At 37.9% G+C, this 18,096-nt stretch overlaps 1 protein-coding gene across 2 annotated transcripts in view; it reads right to left on the minus strand.

Moving 5' to 3' along the window:
• PARG (poly(ADP-ribose) glycohydrolase) overlaps positions 1 to 18,096 on the minus strand; it is a 111,434-nt gene that overhangs the window by 91,843 nt on the left and 1,495 nt on the right. For both annotated transcript variants that reach the window (XM_005900605.3, XM_070364592.1), the window contains exons 2-7: positions 14,865 to 14,931; positions 13,296 to 14,282; positions 12,256 to 12,439; positions 7,202 to 7,324; positions 6,983 to 7,066; positions 2,094 to 2,168 (exon numbers count right to left, since the gene is read on the minus strand). In XM_005900605.3, coding sequence (XP_005900667.1) covers positions 2,094 to 2,168; positions 6,983 to 7,066; positions 7,202 to 7,324; positions 12,256 to 12,439; positions 13,296 to 14,282; positions 14,865 to 14,931 — 1,520 coding nt within the window. The remainder of the gene's footprint in view (positions 1 to 2,093; positions 2,169 to 6,982; positions 7,067 to 7,201; positions 7,325 to 12,255; positions 12,440 to 13,295; positions 14,283 to 14,864; positions 14,932 to 18,096) is intronic.

The following is an 18,096-nucleotide window of genomic DNA, read 5'->3' on the forward strand; positions in this document are numbered from 1 at the left end:
AAAAAAAAGCTTAGTCAATACTTCTCACTTTCATCCTAAATAAGGGCGCTCACACAGCAGGATTACCATGATTCTGGGTCTCTTATTTCTTACACTAAATACCAGCATTCATGTAATAACTATAGCATGGAATCACACTAATGACTGTTTATATTAACACCTCCTGTTCTAAGGTATATGAGCTTAAAAAACCTATTCCTTATAGAACTAGCCAAAGCAAGGTTTAACAAGATAAATGTTAACAGCCCCCAAATAAACTTAAGTGTAAAATATTAAAACTGATATGATCTTAAATTTAAAGTTCATTTTTTTTCTTAGCAAAATAAGCCTTTCAGAGTGGAATGTGATATTTAAGTAAAGAATTCCTAAATACTGTTAATGAAAAGCAAATATAACTCATTTATAATTTAAAACCTAGCCAAACACCTGTTTCCCTTCCACTCAAGACCTCCTTTTACTCCAATTCCACGCACATATATGTCTAACTGTCTAATACGTACTTCTCACTAAGCCCTGCAATCCCGAGCAATGTTACTCCTGTGAGCTGTGGCATGGTGAAGTTCTATATTACTACATCTGGAGATTTGAAGGACAGAAAAACACGCAACCGTTTAAACATCCAAGGTCTCCTGTTAAGCACACTGACAATGACAGAACAACAGCCGTAGAGAAGAGCCTTAATGTCTAGGCGTGATTCACACAAAGAGAACCCCTTCATCTCTAATACTGGACGGGCTGAGCACATGACACATCATTTGATGGAATATTATGTAACCATTAAGGCTAAAAATGACGAACTTGTGCAACATAGCTTTACGTTATTAATATTTTAAATATGCTTTTATATCTACATATAACTACAAAAATAGAAAAACTTAAATAAAGCAGAAATGAATATTTGGTACAACTGTGAGGACTCCCCCAACCCTCCCACAGGTTTACAAAGTAAATAAAACCTAGAAGGTCAAAAATGTAATAACTCCTCTCTCTCGACAACTATAAAACTATCATCAGCACCTAGCAATCGCCTCATTTTATGATCTACACTAAACACACCAAAACTTGCCACATACCACTCTTACAGGGCTGCTTCTGGGCAAGGTCACCAGATAAAAGAGAAACAACGTCCTGTCTGAGCAGACTGATTCAGAAGAGAGGAAAAATTACTTCCTTACCTCATAGCGAGGTGACAGAGGTATATTAATCCATGGCATGCTTTATTGCCATCACAAGGCATCAAATATAAGCATTACTTCCTGTCAAAACTAACAACTGTATCCAGTTTAAGGCGTAACTACATACACAAGTGAGTATAACTAGTACACTCTAAATAAGGTCTTGTGTCAGTGTCCTGGTTTTGATGCTGAATTATACTTACTTAAAGCAATCAACACTGGGGAAGACAGAATAAAGAGTAAGTGAGACCTTCCCTGTATATTTCTTTACAATTTCCTGTGAATCTATCATATCAAAACAAAATGTTAAAAAAATATATATATATACACACACACACATATATACTGCCATTCATTCAAAGTGGATAAAATCCATTCTTCTAACAATACTATCACAGTGGTATTCTTCACCGTGCTGAGAGAAGACTAAATTGCTACAGACTCCTTTGGCGAATATGATTCTATAGCATAAATCCCAGGCCATAAAAGTTGTGGCTTTTGACCTAGCCATTTAATTTCTGGGAATCACCTAAAGAAACAACATCAGATTTGGGAAAACATATATATACATTTATATACATACACATATAAAGATATTACTACAGTAAAACCAAGTAAAATTGATGCAACTTTAGGTGTTTGATATGGGAATCATTAAATTCTCAAAATCTAGGCATGAAATATTATGCAATCATTTGATAATACTGAAAATGGTACAATAATACAATAGGAAATGCATATAATGAGAGACTAAAGCACAATTAAAAATTAGCCACACAAAAGTAACAGGAAATATTTCTGATAAAAATAAAAGATGATAATGGTGTTAGTATGACAGAACTATGTGCATTTTTCTCAAACTTCTCCATTAGAGATATTATATTAGTTTCATAGTTTAAGAAATAAGCATACTTTTACCTTATCCCAGAAATCAATCAAAGCTGTAAAGTCCCATTTCTTAGAATATGCCACATTGTACTTCAGAATAGCATCCTATGGAAAAAGCATAAATAAAAAGTCATGATACAGTAAAGTGAATTATCTAGGAATAGCCTGTCTCCTTTATGAATTATTTCCAGTATATTTCTTAATGTTCGACAAGTTTCTTCCACCATTAGCTACTCCATATCAGCAGTTATGAATGAACAGAATGCATACTAATTTTTAGTATTCACTTAAGAAAACTGAGATTAGAAAGGTCAAGTAATAGAGGGGGAAATATAATTACTCTAAAACATGTACTCGAAACAGAAGCAATATAATCCAAATGGACAAAAATTGGATCTTGGGGGTTAAAACAAAGGAAATAGTAATAGCAGTGACTTTGGTCTTTACTAGGGTCACACTGCATACACAGACATGCAGTGTGCTAGCACTGAGATTCCATTAGGGGAGTAAATCAGGGGAAATCCAAAAAGGCTCCCTGGGGAAGAGAGCAATAAAGAAAAGAGACTGAGGTCAAGCTAGTGTGCCATCTACTGGTGTGATCCTCACTGTCTGAATGCTACACGCTACACCGCTTCAGTCCTGTCAGACTCTGTGGCCCTGTGGATTGGAGCCTGCAAGGCTCCTCTGTCCATAGGATTCTTCAGGCAAGAATACTGGAGTGGGTTGCCATTTCCTTCTTTTCCTTAACCCTAACTGCCTGAATAGGCGGTACTTTACCTGTGGGGTAGGCATAAGACAATCCATTAGTTACACAGAAAGAACTATTATATCGCCTGCTTCTAAATTTCTATTTGATTATATTTTATAATACATATTAAAATAATAGAGAATTTATAAAAAACCATTTATAATCGCAATATACACCTCAAGATTTTTTACTGAAGGTATATGAAGTATGAAAAACATCGTGCTAGATTATTACTATAAACCTAAACTTCCTCATCACTGAAGAAAGGTTTTAAAAGTCAACATTCTGCCAAAGAGCTTCCTGAAAAATACTTCATGTCACATCAATTATCACCAAGCATCTCGGCTAAAAGAAATGAGCCAATAAAAAAGTATATAATCTACTTCAAATAAGAAGATATCCAAGTTCCTTGAAAAAGGAAAAGTCGTCAACCATGAAATACCATGACAAGATAAACAGTTTAATTTACTCTCACAGCTATAATACATTTTCCATTAAGAAGGAAAAGATTCTAAGAATTTTTTCCCCAAAATTACTGGTATTTGATTTCAGGACCTCAAACAAAATATTAAATAGCAATGTCTGAAACAGCACACAGATGGACAATGCATATAGTGGAACAAGCTCCTGATACACTCAACAACACAGATGAATTGCAAAGATCTTCACCTAAGTGAGAGAAGCCAGACACACAAGCACACCTCACACATGATTCCATTCAAAGAAAATGCAGCCGATATTTCGTTGTTGTTGTTTTTTTTTTTTTAAGGCAGATCAACAGTTGCCCGCAGCCAGTGCAGAAAGAGGAAACGGATCACAGAGGGTAAGAAAAATCTCTGCAGGGTGACAGCAACACTCTGTATCTTGGCTGCGGTGAGAGCTTCAAGTGTATAAGCAAATGGCAAACTTAATCAAGTTACATCCTCTAAAAGGATGTACTATCTTATATGTAAATTATTCCTCAAAGTTGGTAAGGAAAAACATTCTAAATAGCATTTATACTCTAATTCTTTAATGGAGTTGTATAATTAGCATTAACTCCTAACTCATATTGACTTTACTTCAGTCTTCAAGTCTCAAAAGTCGTCCACCGGGAGGCCTCCTAATCCCCAGGAAAACCGTGTGCAGGCTAAGTCGCTTCAGTCGTGTCCAACTTCATGCAACCCTATGACTGCAGTCCACCTGGCCCCTCTGTCCACAGGGATTCTCCAGGCATGAATAATGCAGTGGCTTGCCATGCTCTCTTCCAGGGGATCCTCCTGACCCAAGAATGGAGCCCGTGTCTCTTATGCCTCCTGCATTGCCAGGCAGGTTGTTTACCACTAGCCCCACCTGGGAAGCCTGGGTGCTACTCCATACAGTACTCTTAGATGAGTGGTTTTTTTTTTTTTCAGTTCGTAATTCACAATAAATACAACTTAAAGCACAAAGAAGTCCATTCTTTGCAAATTATCAGACATATTATTCATAGAAATATTACAGTGTAAACCAACTTTTGAGGACACTGTTGCTTTTATAAACTTATAACATCTCTGCTGCTGCTAAGTCGCTTCAGTCATGTCCAGTCATGTCCAATGTGACCCCAGAGACGGCAGCCCACCAGACTTCCCCGCCCCTGGGATTCTCCAGGCAAGAACACTGGAGTGGGTTGCCATCTAACATCTCTAATCCCTCTTAATTTGACATCAAATGGCATTAAAAAAAATAGCGAAAATATTATTACATTCTATAAGAAGGATTTAATGTTTTCCCTCCCTCTCATCGTGCTTCTTCAGCAAAGGAAACAATTACCGTTAAGTAGAGAGAAGAAAATCTCGATAGATTACTCTGTTACGCTGAATCTACCGTAAAATAAACAAGAAAGGGAAATTCAGATTAATTACCCCTTTTTAAAATAATCATGGCACACTAAGGAATTGCTAAAAGAGGTGAGCAGCAATGTAATTTAGGACACTATGATTATTATGTATTTGTGTTTAAAGGAAAAATATGTAAATTCTTAAATAATCCTGTTGGTAAGGCTATTAAAGGCCCTAAATTAGTGTTTTTCATATAGAGTCTGGACAGTATTCCTGATTGGTCTGCTTGTACTTGAGAGTTTATAAATGTGGTTTTGGAATGAATCAGCTCAGTTCAGTCACTCAGTCATGTCTGATTCTGTGAACCCATGGACTGCAGCATGCCAGGTTCCCTGCCCATCACCAACTCCCGGAGCTTGCCCAAATTCATGTCCATCGAATCAGTGATGCCATCCAACCATCTATACTCTGTTGACCCCTTCTCCTCCTGCCTTCAATCTTTCCCAGCATCAGGTGGCCAAAGTATTGAGATTCAGCTTCAGCATCAGTCCTTCCAATGACTATTCAGGACTGATTTCCTTTAGGATTGACTGATTTGATCCCCTTGCAGTCCAAGGGACTCTCGAGTCTTCTCCAACACCACAGGTCAAAAGCATCAATTCTTCAGTGCTCAGCTTTCTTTATAGTCCAACTCTCACATCCATACGTAACTACTAGAAAAACCATAGCCTTGACTAGACAAATCTTTGTTGGCAAAGTAATGTCTCTGCTTTTTAATATGCTCTCTAGGTTTGTCATTGCTTTTCTTCCAAGGAGCAAGTGTCTTTTAATTACATGGCTGCAGTGAATTTAATTCATTCACTTTGGAATGAATACAAAGGCCAGAAAAACAACACACTGTAGAAACGAAAGCTGGTATTTTAAATAAAGAAGTACCTAAGATGCACTGCAGTACAGGAATGTCAAATTCTTAAAAACCTGGACCTAACGTATTTATTTGCAAGCTGATATTCTGCATAGAGACCCCCATCTTTCCCTCTACCAACATTCACCAACTCTGATAAGTTAAAAAGTAGTAAACACAAAGAATTTTTCCTTTATACAGTAAAATTTTTAAGTTTATCAGTATACTATTCTGGGGCTCAGATATGTGTTTACAAATCTGTGCGAAAAGCAAATACTGATTACAAATTGTCTTCACAGTGATAATGAACACAACTCAAATGATGGGTCAAAATGTTTAAAATGGAAAAAATCAAATTGATATAACTGGATGTAAGTATAAAGAGATTTATTTAGTTTTATGTTTGTACATATGTAATTAATATATGTTTATGTTTGTGCACGTGTAATTAACATATTAACAATAAGTAAGCTCTGGCAGACCCTGAGAATTTCTCCCATTTAAAAAAAGTAATTATAAGTCTGAGAAACACTATCCCTAAGAAATGAAATTTTCAAAATATATTATGGTACAATGTATCACAGTTTTTCATTTGAAGGGAAAACAAGAGCTAAGAAAAAAAAAAGGGAGCGATGGAAAAGGTACAGAAAGTTAAGAATAACTTGTAAGTATAAATGAAAAATCAGTATAAAATCTAAGAAACAGTACATAACAAATTAATTTCTCAAAGAGAACAAAGCCAGTTTTACAGAAGTATAAAAAATCTGTTTATAGTTGTAAAAACTTTTAAAAGCTTATATAAGGCTATAGTGCCAAAAATAAACATATACTCAAAACAATCTAATGGTTGCCCTTACGGACTTAAACGAAATATTTTTTAAATCAAAAAAATAAATTATTGCCAAAATGTAAGATTAATAAATTATGAAACTGCTAGAAGCTGTTATTAAAAGCAATAAAAAGTAAAATGTTTAATCATTAGCAAACTCAGCTTCCCTTCGGGCAAACAATGCTGAAGTCGTAATTCTTCCCTGATTTACTTTCAAAGACATTTCAGAAGCAGGGTAATTCTAAAACAAAAAGAAAAGCAAAGCCCAGGATCAAAAGAAATTGGATGGGGAATCAAGAAACAGGTCTTATTTCTGGTTCTCCAAATTATTCCGTGTGGCTCCAGGCAAGTCATTTACAACTCTCAATTCTTCTACTCATTGCCTAGAGATGGAGGAGAAACCAAGAATGTCTCTAAAAAGAGTTCCTCAGGAAGCAAGCACTTTGCATATAAATAATGCTGTTACCTAAGTCTGTTAAAGATCAAACAACATCTCTGAAGGAAAAGACCAGGGCTCATCTCTAAGAACTACATGTAAGAGACAAAAATTACAAAAGAACACACCTTCAGGTTTTGGGGTCGAACCAGGGCTCATCTCTAAGAACTACAGGTAAGAGACAAAATTACAGAAGAACGCACCTTCAGGTTCTGGGGCCGAGTGAACCTGTTGAGAAGTGCAGTCTGAATGAGTTCCCACCGGCTGCCTGCAGCTCGCTCACCATTCTTTAAGGAAAAGAAAAACACGAAGAGACTATTCCAAGTTCTCTGTAACATGGCGGAATCAGAAGCCAAACAGCAAGCATTAAAATGTCTTTCAGAGACTAAAAGAACATGAGTTCTGCTCAGTTTTGTTCTCACCTCATCTTCCACAGGGTACAAGTTTTGTTCTGAACAAGGCATCTTAACATGCTTGTTGTCCCACAAATCTTTAAAATGTGTTGGGAAAGGTTTAGGAACTTCTCCTATTCGCAAAAGATCTACCTGAAATGCAAGAAAACTGTAAGTGCATAAAAACTAGGCATATCTTCTGTAAAATAATCCAAAGAAATCAGCTGAAGTAAATGCTATAAAAATACAGACCAGCTCCTAGGCAAGAAATCTCGTTAAGTCTTTTTCAGCTTTTCCTACTCCTTACCTTTAGTTAGTTTCCAAATCATCATGTCCTGGGCACTCTACCTTCATCCCATCCAGTTCCCCGGGCCTTATTAATCCTTGACTGAATTTCTGGTAACAGCTTTCTATCCCTCTCCCTAACTCCCAACTGCTCCCAGATACATTCATCCCACATAAAACCCTTCTCCCCACTTGGGAATTATATTATCTTTCTAAAGTATCCCCAACCTTCTAATCCTATAATGGCTCCCTTCTGCCTATATAGATTCTAAATGATTCCAATTTTTAACATCCTCTTTTACCCAAAACACCATCTATTTAAACATCAACCTTCAATACTCAGCTCAATTTTCATTTCCTATAAGAAGTCTTTAAAAACTTTCTAATAGGCAGTAAGCTTCTTCTCTCATTTTATTGGCTCATCATCATACTAGAGCATACTTTTTCCCCTCCTGCACTGGACTCTAAACTTAAGAATAATAACTATATTAACTTTGTATTTTGAGTATTCACACTGAGCCAAACATGTATGTTTTTAACATGTGTTAAGTGTTTATATATGTACAGTTGATCTTTGAACAACATGGGTTTGAACTGCGCAGGTCCACTTACACAATTATCTTTTTCAATAAATACATACCACAGCACCGCACAATCAGCAGTTGACTGAATTGCTGAATGTGGAGCCTCAGATACGGAGGGCCAACTGTAAGTTATACTCGGATTTTTGATACCCAGAAGGTTGGCACCCTAACCTTCAGACTATTCAAGGGTCAACTATACACACACACACACACTGTTGCTGCTGTTCAGTTGTTAAGTCGTATCCGCCTCTGTGACCCTGTGGCCTGCAGCACACCAGGCTTCTCTGTCCTCCAACTATCTCCTGGAGTTTGTGCAAATTCACGTCCAGAGTTGGTGATGCTATCTAATCATCTCATCCTCTGCTGCCCACTTCTCCTTTTGCCTGAATGTGTATATATGCACGTGGATAAATATATACATATACATATATATATTCAAGGTTCATCCATACTATAACATGAATCAGAACTTCACTGAAGATCATCAAATAATTACACAAATAAATATAAAATTTCAACTGTAAGATGCTATGAATGAGAGGTTCATAATGCCACAAGAATCTTTCTAGACAATTTTAACTTACATGGTGAGCTTAGGGAATCCTTCTTTGAGGAAGTAGCAATTGAGCTCAACTCCAAAGGTGAAAAAGAAGTAGGAAAAGGTGAAAGACAAAAAAAAGGGAACTGCCTATGGAAGGAAAGACTGTTAAATAGGCAGCTTCATTAAAAGCCTGCAACCCAAGAGAAATAAACTTGTAGGCCTTTTATACAGGTAACCATTAAAACCACAAGTGTGTTTAAGACTACTCCAAGAGAGGAAAAAATAAGAGGACCTATGAAAAAGTCCTGGGGAACTCTAACGTTTAAGCGCCACATGTAGAAAAAAAGCGAAAAGGAATAAAGCAAGGGTTTCAGGAGGCAGGAAGAAAATCAGGAATATATGGTGTCAAAGAAGCCAAAGGATGAGAATATTCCAAGGAGGAAACAATAAGGGACGTTCAAGAGTCAAAAGTGGCTGAGACATCAATCCTCCAATCCATCAATCCATATGGGGACCCCAAAGGTGACTCTGTAAAGATCGTCCATGTAATCTAAGGTGACAAAAACAGGTACCAGTAGAGCTCCACACGTAGGGGAACATAATACGTAAGAATATACGGATCTTTGGGTGTCTGTAGTTTAAATATGTGTACGCATGTGTATAGCACATGCCTATACATGTGTTTGCCTATATGTGTGTACATGTTTGTGTGTGAGTGTGTGTTGTATGCATGAGTGCATTTACAGATAAGCATTATCGTGTCCATGCAATTTCAGATTATCTTCCATTTCTAACACTAAGTGTCAGCTTTATATTATGACTTCAATGCTGTAACTATTAATATCTGGCATCTTAGAAATGTAACTAAGGACTTCTATTTAACAACTATTAATTATACATGTAGCATACTACCACCATATTCAGGAAAAAGAATCTAGAAGAAAACACACCAAATTCTTAAACTTTTTTCATTGACCCTGTATTACTTTTGTAATAAAACTTTTATAAATTCATTGGATATTTGACAAACAGTAATTACAGAGATTAATTAATGACGGTATAAGATGCTTCAGGTTTTCTTTGTGGGCAGTGGGAGGGAGGAAGCAGGAAAAGTCAAAATATCACTTATTCCTTCTGATCAATCTTTTTTCCAAATCTTAACCATTAACATCTTGTCAGTCACTCAAGCCTTTTCTCAATTTCACACACATTATCAATGCCTCCTTTTCCCCTATCACCCATACTAGAGAATTCACAGTGTCCTGTCAATATAATCTCAAAACAATTTGCATTTATTCTTTTATATGCCCACAATTACTACCCTGTCTCAGTTATTTCCAAACTTTTTCAAAGAGCAGAACTCTTTTCTCCCTACGAATTCTAATACAAAATCATTATATTTAAATAAAAGCTATTTTAATAAATATAATTTTTAGAGTGACTTTATTCTATCAATAGCAAAGAGACCAACTGAAGAACTATGAAATTGAGAGAGATGACAGCTAAAGCTTTCATCAATCTATTTATTCTCTCATCCAATAGTAAGAAAATCCTATCCGCACACCTAAACAGCTGGCAGATGGTAACTTTTTTACACTGTTATTTTGATGTTTAAGGAAATGCTTCAAACAGCAGTAGCAAGAGAACACTGATTCTATGACCTGCACAAAAATGAGTTCTCTTGGTAAAACCTGCTGGTTAAAATATGGTATTAAGCAAAAAAACAAAAAAAAAAAAACAAAAAAAGGTATTCAGCATTTTAAAAAGTAAACACACATTAATTCTTTCACAAGACGTTTTTCATAGTTAAATATACAGTTTAGAAAAGAAATTTGAGTCAATATCAAAAGAAGCCCTGAGCCACTCTCATGAAGCACAATTTGATCATCACTGTTTGCTTCCTCTTCATCTCTTAACCGAGCTCTTTTTCCTGTTTCCAATGTATCCTCTCTTCAGTAATCCTTACATATAGCCGTCTGATCAACCTTGCCATGTATGTAGTACAACTATTGTCTGCACAGACATTTCCATGATTTCCAATTCTTATAGATTCAATTTCTTATAGACTCAGATTCTGATACCTAAAGCCCTCTACAAATGGACCCAAACTACTTTTCAAGTCTTCTCTTCCACCATTTTCCATCCAAATACTCAGTTCCAGCAAATCAACTGCTTTCCATTTGTAAAAGTTTTAAACTCCACAGCCTTTTCCTATAAAGGTTATATATCTATCTGGAATTCCCTTGCCTTACTAACTCCATTTCAGAAATTTCCTCTCATCTTTAAGAACTCAGCTCAAACTCCACCACCCTGCTCAATGTCACTTTTACCTAACCACACTAATGAATTCTGTACTTCAGAATATTTAATCACATGAAGGCGATGGCACCCCACTGCAGTCCTCTTGCCTGGAGAATCCCATGGGCGGAGGAGCCTGGTGGGCTGCAGTCCATGGGGTCGCTAGGAGTGGGACACAACTGAGCGACTTCCCTTTCACTTTTCACTTTCACGCACTGGAGAACGCAGTGGCACCCCACTCCAGTGTTCTTGCCTGGAGAATCCCAGGGACGGGGGAACCTGGTGGGCTGCCCTCTATGGGGTCGCACAGAGTTGGACGCGACTGAAGCGACTTAGCAGCAGCAGCAGCAGGCTAAGTTGTATAAGAACAGAGATTTTTTTTTAAGTAGCCCCTGTGAAATCTAGTATAGAATCTAATAAATGAGATGAATATTTAATCCTGCATGGGTTCTTTTTTTTGTTGTTTTTGTTGGCCATGCCACATGGCTTGTGGGATGTTAATTTCCTGACCAGGCATCAAACCCAGGCCCACGGCAGTGAAAGCGCTGAGTCCTCACCACTGGCGAGCCAGAGAATTCCTAAAATATGAATATTTAAAACTACTCTAAGAGTGACAGACATATTTTAAGATTGGATTACGGTAATGGTTGCCTAACTCAGTAAACTAACTAAATATAACTAAACACTTAAAATGCTCAATAAAGTTTTTGTTGTTTTTTTTTTAAAGAACCCACGAAAAGTATGAAAGAGGTTACCAGGGTGAGTGAGGAATGAGATGTTACTATTTAGTAGGCAGAGCTTATGTGCAGGAAGATGAACAATTCCCGGAGATGAACGTGGTAACGGCTGTAAACAGTGCCACTGAAATGTACACGTAAAAATGATTACGTTGGCCAACTTCACATCACGTACAGTTAACCACAGGTATTTTTAAGATGAGGTTGGTTTTAGAAATGCTGAGTTTGAGATACCTAAGGGACAGTGATGGGGATGTCTAGAAGAATCTAGAGCTCAGAAAGAGGACAAAACTGGAGAATAATTTGAGAATACTAAACAACATACAATTTTGAGTTGTAGTATCTAACATGTAGTGGGCACTCAATAAATACTGTCAATTGAATTTTTTAATTCAATAAACTTTCTTAACGCTACAGAATATTCAATACCCTCAGCAGTTAACAGTGATTCATCTTACAGATTTGTTAAGTACCGTGTTAAGTAACCTATCATTATATTTCTCTTTTCTATAAACTTCTCAGTACTTTATATACGCAGAACAGAGCAAGACTTTTTATGCACTGGTCTGTTTTTCACAAGTATCACAATAAACTGAAACTTAGCACCTTCTCTCTTTATAGGTAAGAGGTAATATCTACCCGAATAGTCACTGTGTGATTGGCAGATGGTCTCAAGGGAGGCAGCCGGATCCCACACCTTGGCATTCTCCTCATCTCCTCAATAGGAGTTCCAAGCCATTTCTTATCTGGAGAAAGGTGAGGTGGAATGTATTTAGGGATCTTCCTTTCTGTTCTTTGATGTTTCATTTCACATTGTTCTTTTCTAAGATCAAAACATATATATTCAATCACAAACCACTCACTGTTTAAATTCACTTAGATACACAAGTAAAAACACTTACCCAGAAGTTATTGTTTAAAATGTGCCAAACTTGCTCTTTCTCCTTGGTATTTAGAAAAAACAAAACAACAAAAAACCTTATAAGGCTTACAGTAAAACCCCAGAGCTTATTTTCACTAGTCTGTGGAAGGAATTTCCAAACACATGTAAATCACCTTCTGAAAAAGGGGCCTTGTAAAACAGGTACACTGCCAAACGAGTCATGGTTCAGAGTATTAGCTACTCCTTAGGACTCTAGACAAGAATTTTCAATGAAGTGAACTTACTATGGCATGCTTGCCATAAGAGATCACAAAAATTATGGAGTGGGCTTTAAGATAATTTTTATACTTACATTTTTTTGTAATCATACAAGCTGGGATTTAAATCCCAGCTTTACTCCCCACAAGTTACATAATTTCAGTGAATTTTCTAACCAATTTCAGTTTTCTCATTTGTGAAGTGAGTGCAATACCACCTGCCTGCTGTCAGAGCGTTAGAGAAAATGCATATATAGTAGCCTAAGATAACAGTAGTTACTATCGTATTTATGGTCGAATAATTCCCATAAATCTCAGAAGGAAGTTCACGAAACTAAAATCTGATTATTTACTTCTTTTCTGTTTCTGTGATTTTTAGAATTCAACATTTGAGTCTAAGTTTAAATTATGCATTATTAATTAATAAGAAAGACAACTATTTCTTGCCTTCAGTGCAAACCATAACTTTGTGAAACTCCCCCTCACAAAATTATATAACACATTACCCTACTGAAGACACTCTTGATGGTAAAAATTACCTTTTGTCCTCTGCTTTGGGCACTCTCATGAAATGATCTGTGATTTTAGAATCCTTTCTCCCATGTTGCTTAGAATTTCTGCACTCTACATTCAGGCTAGAAGTACTTCCAGGTCGTTTGGCATTCACATCATTCATTCCAGCTCGACTCTCTCCTCCTTCAAATTGGAAATGTAATCGAATCTCACCTCCCTTAGCAGAGGACCGCTTCCTCAACTCAGTGTCAGCTTCTCTTGGTTGGAACCTTGAAGGTTTATTTGCTGTTTGAGCAGAACTGCTATCTTCCTGTTCATCAAAACCTGGACTTGTCTCTTCATCTGCTTCTGAATCCTGACAACTATTTTTGGAATTATCTACATCCATTGGTGACTCAGGTTCACTTTCTTTCTCAAATGGAGGAGAATTTCCTAGACTACTTTCTTGTCTATTCAATCTGTTGGCATTTTTCAGTCCAGTACCAACATCCTCAGAGCCAGTGTCCGACAAGGGGCTCTCGGGCACCACGTCTGTCTCCTCCTGCTGACACCCTGCACAGGCTTCTGCAGGATGGCAAGCCTTGCCACACTTCTGGTGGCTTCTGGCTTCTCTGCCCTGTTCATCTTCCATCGTCTGCTTTGCATTCGCAAGCTTTACATGTGTCAAAAACTGCTGATTATCTCTACTCTCCTCACTATTTGTGTCACTGTGATCATCCTTTGGGGATGACTGATCGACATTAGCATTACTGAACTGCTCTGGTACCAGAGTTACCGCTGGAGGTTCACTTTCCAAAAGCCGTTCTGAGTGTGGCCCTTCATTCTGCCACTTACACATAGCCGCAGTCTGATGCTGCTTCAAATACTGTGTACCTTTTTCAACTGGTGACTTATCAAAACCTAGCTGAGAAACATTTTCTAATTTTTCCATGTTATGTTGATAAAAGTTATCTTTTTGTACAGAACTCATCATGGATTCTTCTCTTGTATTGTTGTTTTCTTTACTATGCAAACTGTAAAACAGAAAGAATGATACAACAGAACTTATGACACAATAGAAAGAATTTACAACACAAAAAAGTCACTTACCCAAACACATTCCTACAATATCATAGCAATAATGAAACCTGTGATTACCTGAGCATACAGCATGCCCTTTCATGACTCCACACCTGTGCACAGTTGCCTATAAAGCCCTTTTCCCAACTGTGTGCCTGGCAAACACCAGACAGAATGCAGTGTTATACTTCGTTCACCTCCCGCGCAGCCTTTCTTGCAAAGGTAAAGCTGACTGTCTGTTCTACACGCTAACTACCACTGTGCCTCGTTTATATCTTTACTGTGGCGTTGATCACACACGTAAGAAGCATGTGCTTTTGGTGTCTGTCAGCACCACTACACTGTAAGCCTCTTAAAGACAGAGACTACTGCGTTTTCATCTCTGCATCTCAAGCATACTAAACCATGCCTGGTGCACAGCATCAACGGAAATGCCAACAAAGTTGTGAAAGCAGAAAGGAGAGAAACAGCATGAAACACGACACAGCATCCATACATCACGTTACTCATCCCTCTAGATAAGCACGTTTCTGTACCTTTCTGATTCCACTGTCTTGATTCCTTTAGTGTCCATCCAACTGGTTATAGTCTTCTGTTTGAAAACTGTAAAGAAAAGAAAAATCTGTGTGCATGCATACCTTCAAAGAGAAAACACCTATAGCAGCAGATACACATGGAAGGCATTAAGCTAGATTCTGTGGATTAAAAAAAGATTAATCATTCCTTCCTCGTGCAAGCAACGGGAGAAAATACAGGAACATAAATATAAATACATTTGGCAGAGAAGAGAAAGTGACCAGACCTTAAAGAACTGGTATGGTCTAGCGGATGAGACTACAGATGCTGAAATCAGCTTGTGTGCTTAGTCGCTCATTGTCTGACTCTCTGGGACCCTTTGGACTAAACAGCCTGCCAGGCTCCTCTGTCCATGGGATTTTTCAGGCAAGAGAACGGGAGTGGGTTGCCACTTCCTTCTCCAGGGGATCTTCTGGACCTAGGGATCGAACCCACACCTCTGTGTCTCCTGCACTGCAGGCGGACTCTTCAGCTAGGTCCAAACCCTGGCTCTCCTCTGACTTCCTGTGTGTTTCGTGAAGGGCCGCTTCTCTGTGTCTCAGACTCCTCATCAGTAGACATGCAAATTAATAGTGTCTCTCTTGGGTTATTGTGAGGCTTAAATTAAGCAACAGCCATTGCAAACTGCTTACCATATGCTCAGTACATGTTACTTATTAGTTAGTAGTGGTATTAAAAGAGATCCTAAGGGAGGTCCCTGGTGGTCTACTGTTTAGGATTCGGCACTTTCACTGACCTGGCCCAGGCCAAAATAATAATAATAATAGATTTTAAAAGTAAAATGAAGTAAAAAAGACCCTGATAAGAAATTAAGATATTTCTGAGGAAAGGACTACTTTAGGGAATTGAAGAAAGTGGGATCATCTGATAAACAGTTCTTGAAGAATAAACATGCAGTCACATTAAGGGAAAAAATCAGAAGCAACAGAACCAATGGTAGAGAAATATTAAAAGAAAATATGGCTGAAAGGTCAGCAAGGAACCACAGAGATTCCTAAAAAACGCACAAAGAGAGGTACAAAATCATGTCAAAAGTCACATTCAGAGCTGTAATGCCAGAATTCAAATCTAGGAGGCTCCCAGTCAGGCAGGATACACAGCCTAGACTGCTGGTGTGAAGGGGCAAGAAGCAAGAGTCTATCGTAAGAAGCGATGAGGAAGGTACTGGTCTAGGTCAGCGGTTCCCAAACCTACTGAATCATCAGAAGGCTGACAACAAACGGATCCAAGGGCCACATCTAGACCTTCTGAATGAAAATCTGTATGTGATGATGGAGGTATGAGGGGAGGTGGATTCTGTATTTTTTTTCCCTAAAAAGTGGTTCTGATGATCAGCAAAGTTGAAGAACTGTTGGTCAAGATCCAAAACTAGTCTTGTCTTTGTAAGACTAGAGAATAAAAGCTGAGAAGTGAGAGTTATGACAGATTTCAAAATGACAGAGATTAAAAGTGACACTAAACTTTAAGCTTGAGACTTGAAGGATGGTCAGAACATTAAATGGAAATGCAGACGATAAGAGAACTGGATGTAGGGGGGAAATATGGTTGGGTCAATATGAACACACTAAATTTGAAATGCCAAAGAGATAACTAGACAGATGACCAGCAGATAGTAGCAAAAGAATTAATGGTTCAGCAAGGTACATATACCATAAATAAATGCAAGCCAAATTTATATAAACATTAGAAATTTAAGCATGCTTTTAAAATTTAATGTATTGCATATGGATTATATGTATATAACATTTTAGTATGACAGTCAAAGTGTGAGTTGCTCAGTTGTATCTAACTCTTTGTGACCCCATGGTCTATAGCCACCAAGCTCTTCTGTCCAAGGAATTCTCCAGGCAAGAGTACTAGAGTGGGTTGCCATTCCCTTCTCCAGGGGATCTTCTTGACCTAGCAATCGAACCCAGGTCTCCTGCACTGCAGGCAGATTTTTTTCCATCTGAGCCACCAGAGAAGCTCTTTCATATAAGAAAACATAAAATCTTGAACATTCTCAACTACTGTCTAAATTGCAATGTAAGAATGTAGGCAACTTAGGTCACAAGCCCTTCTTATCTACCCAAGTCCCTTCAAACACCGTAACATGAGACGCCGTCCCAGATACAGGAAAATCAATCATTTATTTATCACTGTATTTGAGTGCCATATAATTCACATTTTATACTAAATACTAATATTCTAACTAGTCAAAATCTTTTATCAGCACTTTGAAAATCGTTTCTGTCACAAAAACTGTACATATATACTTGATATTTCTTATTAAACACCACGACTTTAGTGATTTTATGAAGTTAATACTTCTACAGCAAATTAGACTTCAGAGAAAAAATTAATTCCAGTCACAAAAGAGAGAATGAACCAGTTGATTCTGAAACTTTTTCTACAGTTCCATCTTCTCTATTTAATTTCATTATATCAAACACAGCAAATATAGAAAACCCTCAAAGTACAAACCAGCAATGGGCAAAAACATCCACTTTTTGAGTCAGAATTTAAAATACCTTTCTCCATAACTGTAAAGATTTGATGGTATGATATGACTAGGTTCCTATAGCACACACGGAGCATGGCACTCTGATGACAAGGCAACTGAGCCTAAAGAGTGCAGGCAACATTTCGTAAAAAAACTATGAAGAGTGTGACAGTGCAGCTGGAGGGGAGGGCGTCTCCTGCTGTTCTGACGCTGAGAATGTGTTTCTCTCTCTGGCTCCAGGCTTCCTGCTATAATTCCTGAAGCCTGAGAACAGGGTGAAGGAGGAGAAGCAAGAGGCTGCTGCTGCTGCTGCTGCTAAGTCACTTCAGTCGTGTCCGACTCTGTGTGACCCCATAGATGGCAGCCCACCAGGCTCCTCTGTCCCTGGGATTCTCCAGGCAAGAACACTGGAGCGGGCTGCCATTTCCTTCTCCAATCCACGTATGCATGCTAAGTCGCTTCAGTCGTGTCTGACTCTATGCAGCCCCATAGACAGCAGCCCACCAGGCTCCTCTGTCCACGGAACTCTTTAAGCAAGAGTACTGGAGTGGGTTGCCATTTCCTTCTCCAACTACTGCCTGCAACCAAGTATAAATCATTATTTCCCATCTAGACTAACTCCTTAACTAGTCTTGGGCCTGCACTTCTGCTCCCTTTCAATCCATTTTTCATTTTCCACACACTAGCAACAAAGATCTTTAAAATATGTA

The sequence above is a fragment of the Bos mutus genome, chromosome 28 (assembly GCF_027580195.1).
Source record: "Bos mutus isolate GX-2022 chromosome 28, NWIPB_WYAK_1.1, whole genome shotgun sequence".
In the NCBI taxonomy this organism is placed as follows: Eukaryota; Metazoa; Chordata; class Mammalia; order Artiodactyla; family Bovidae; genus Bos; species Bos mutus.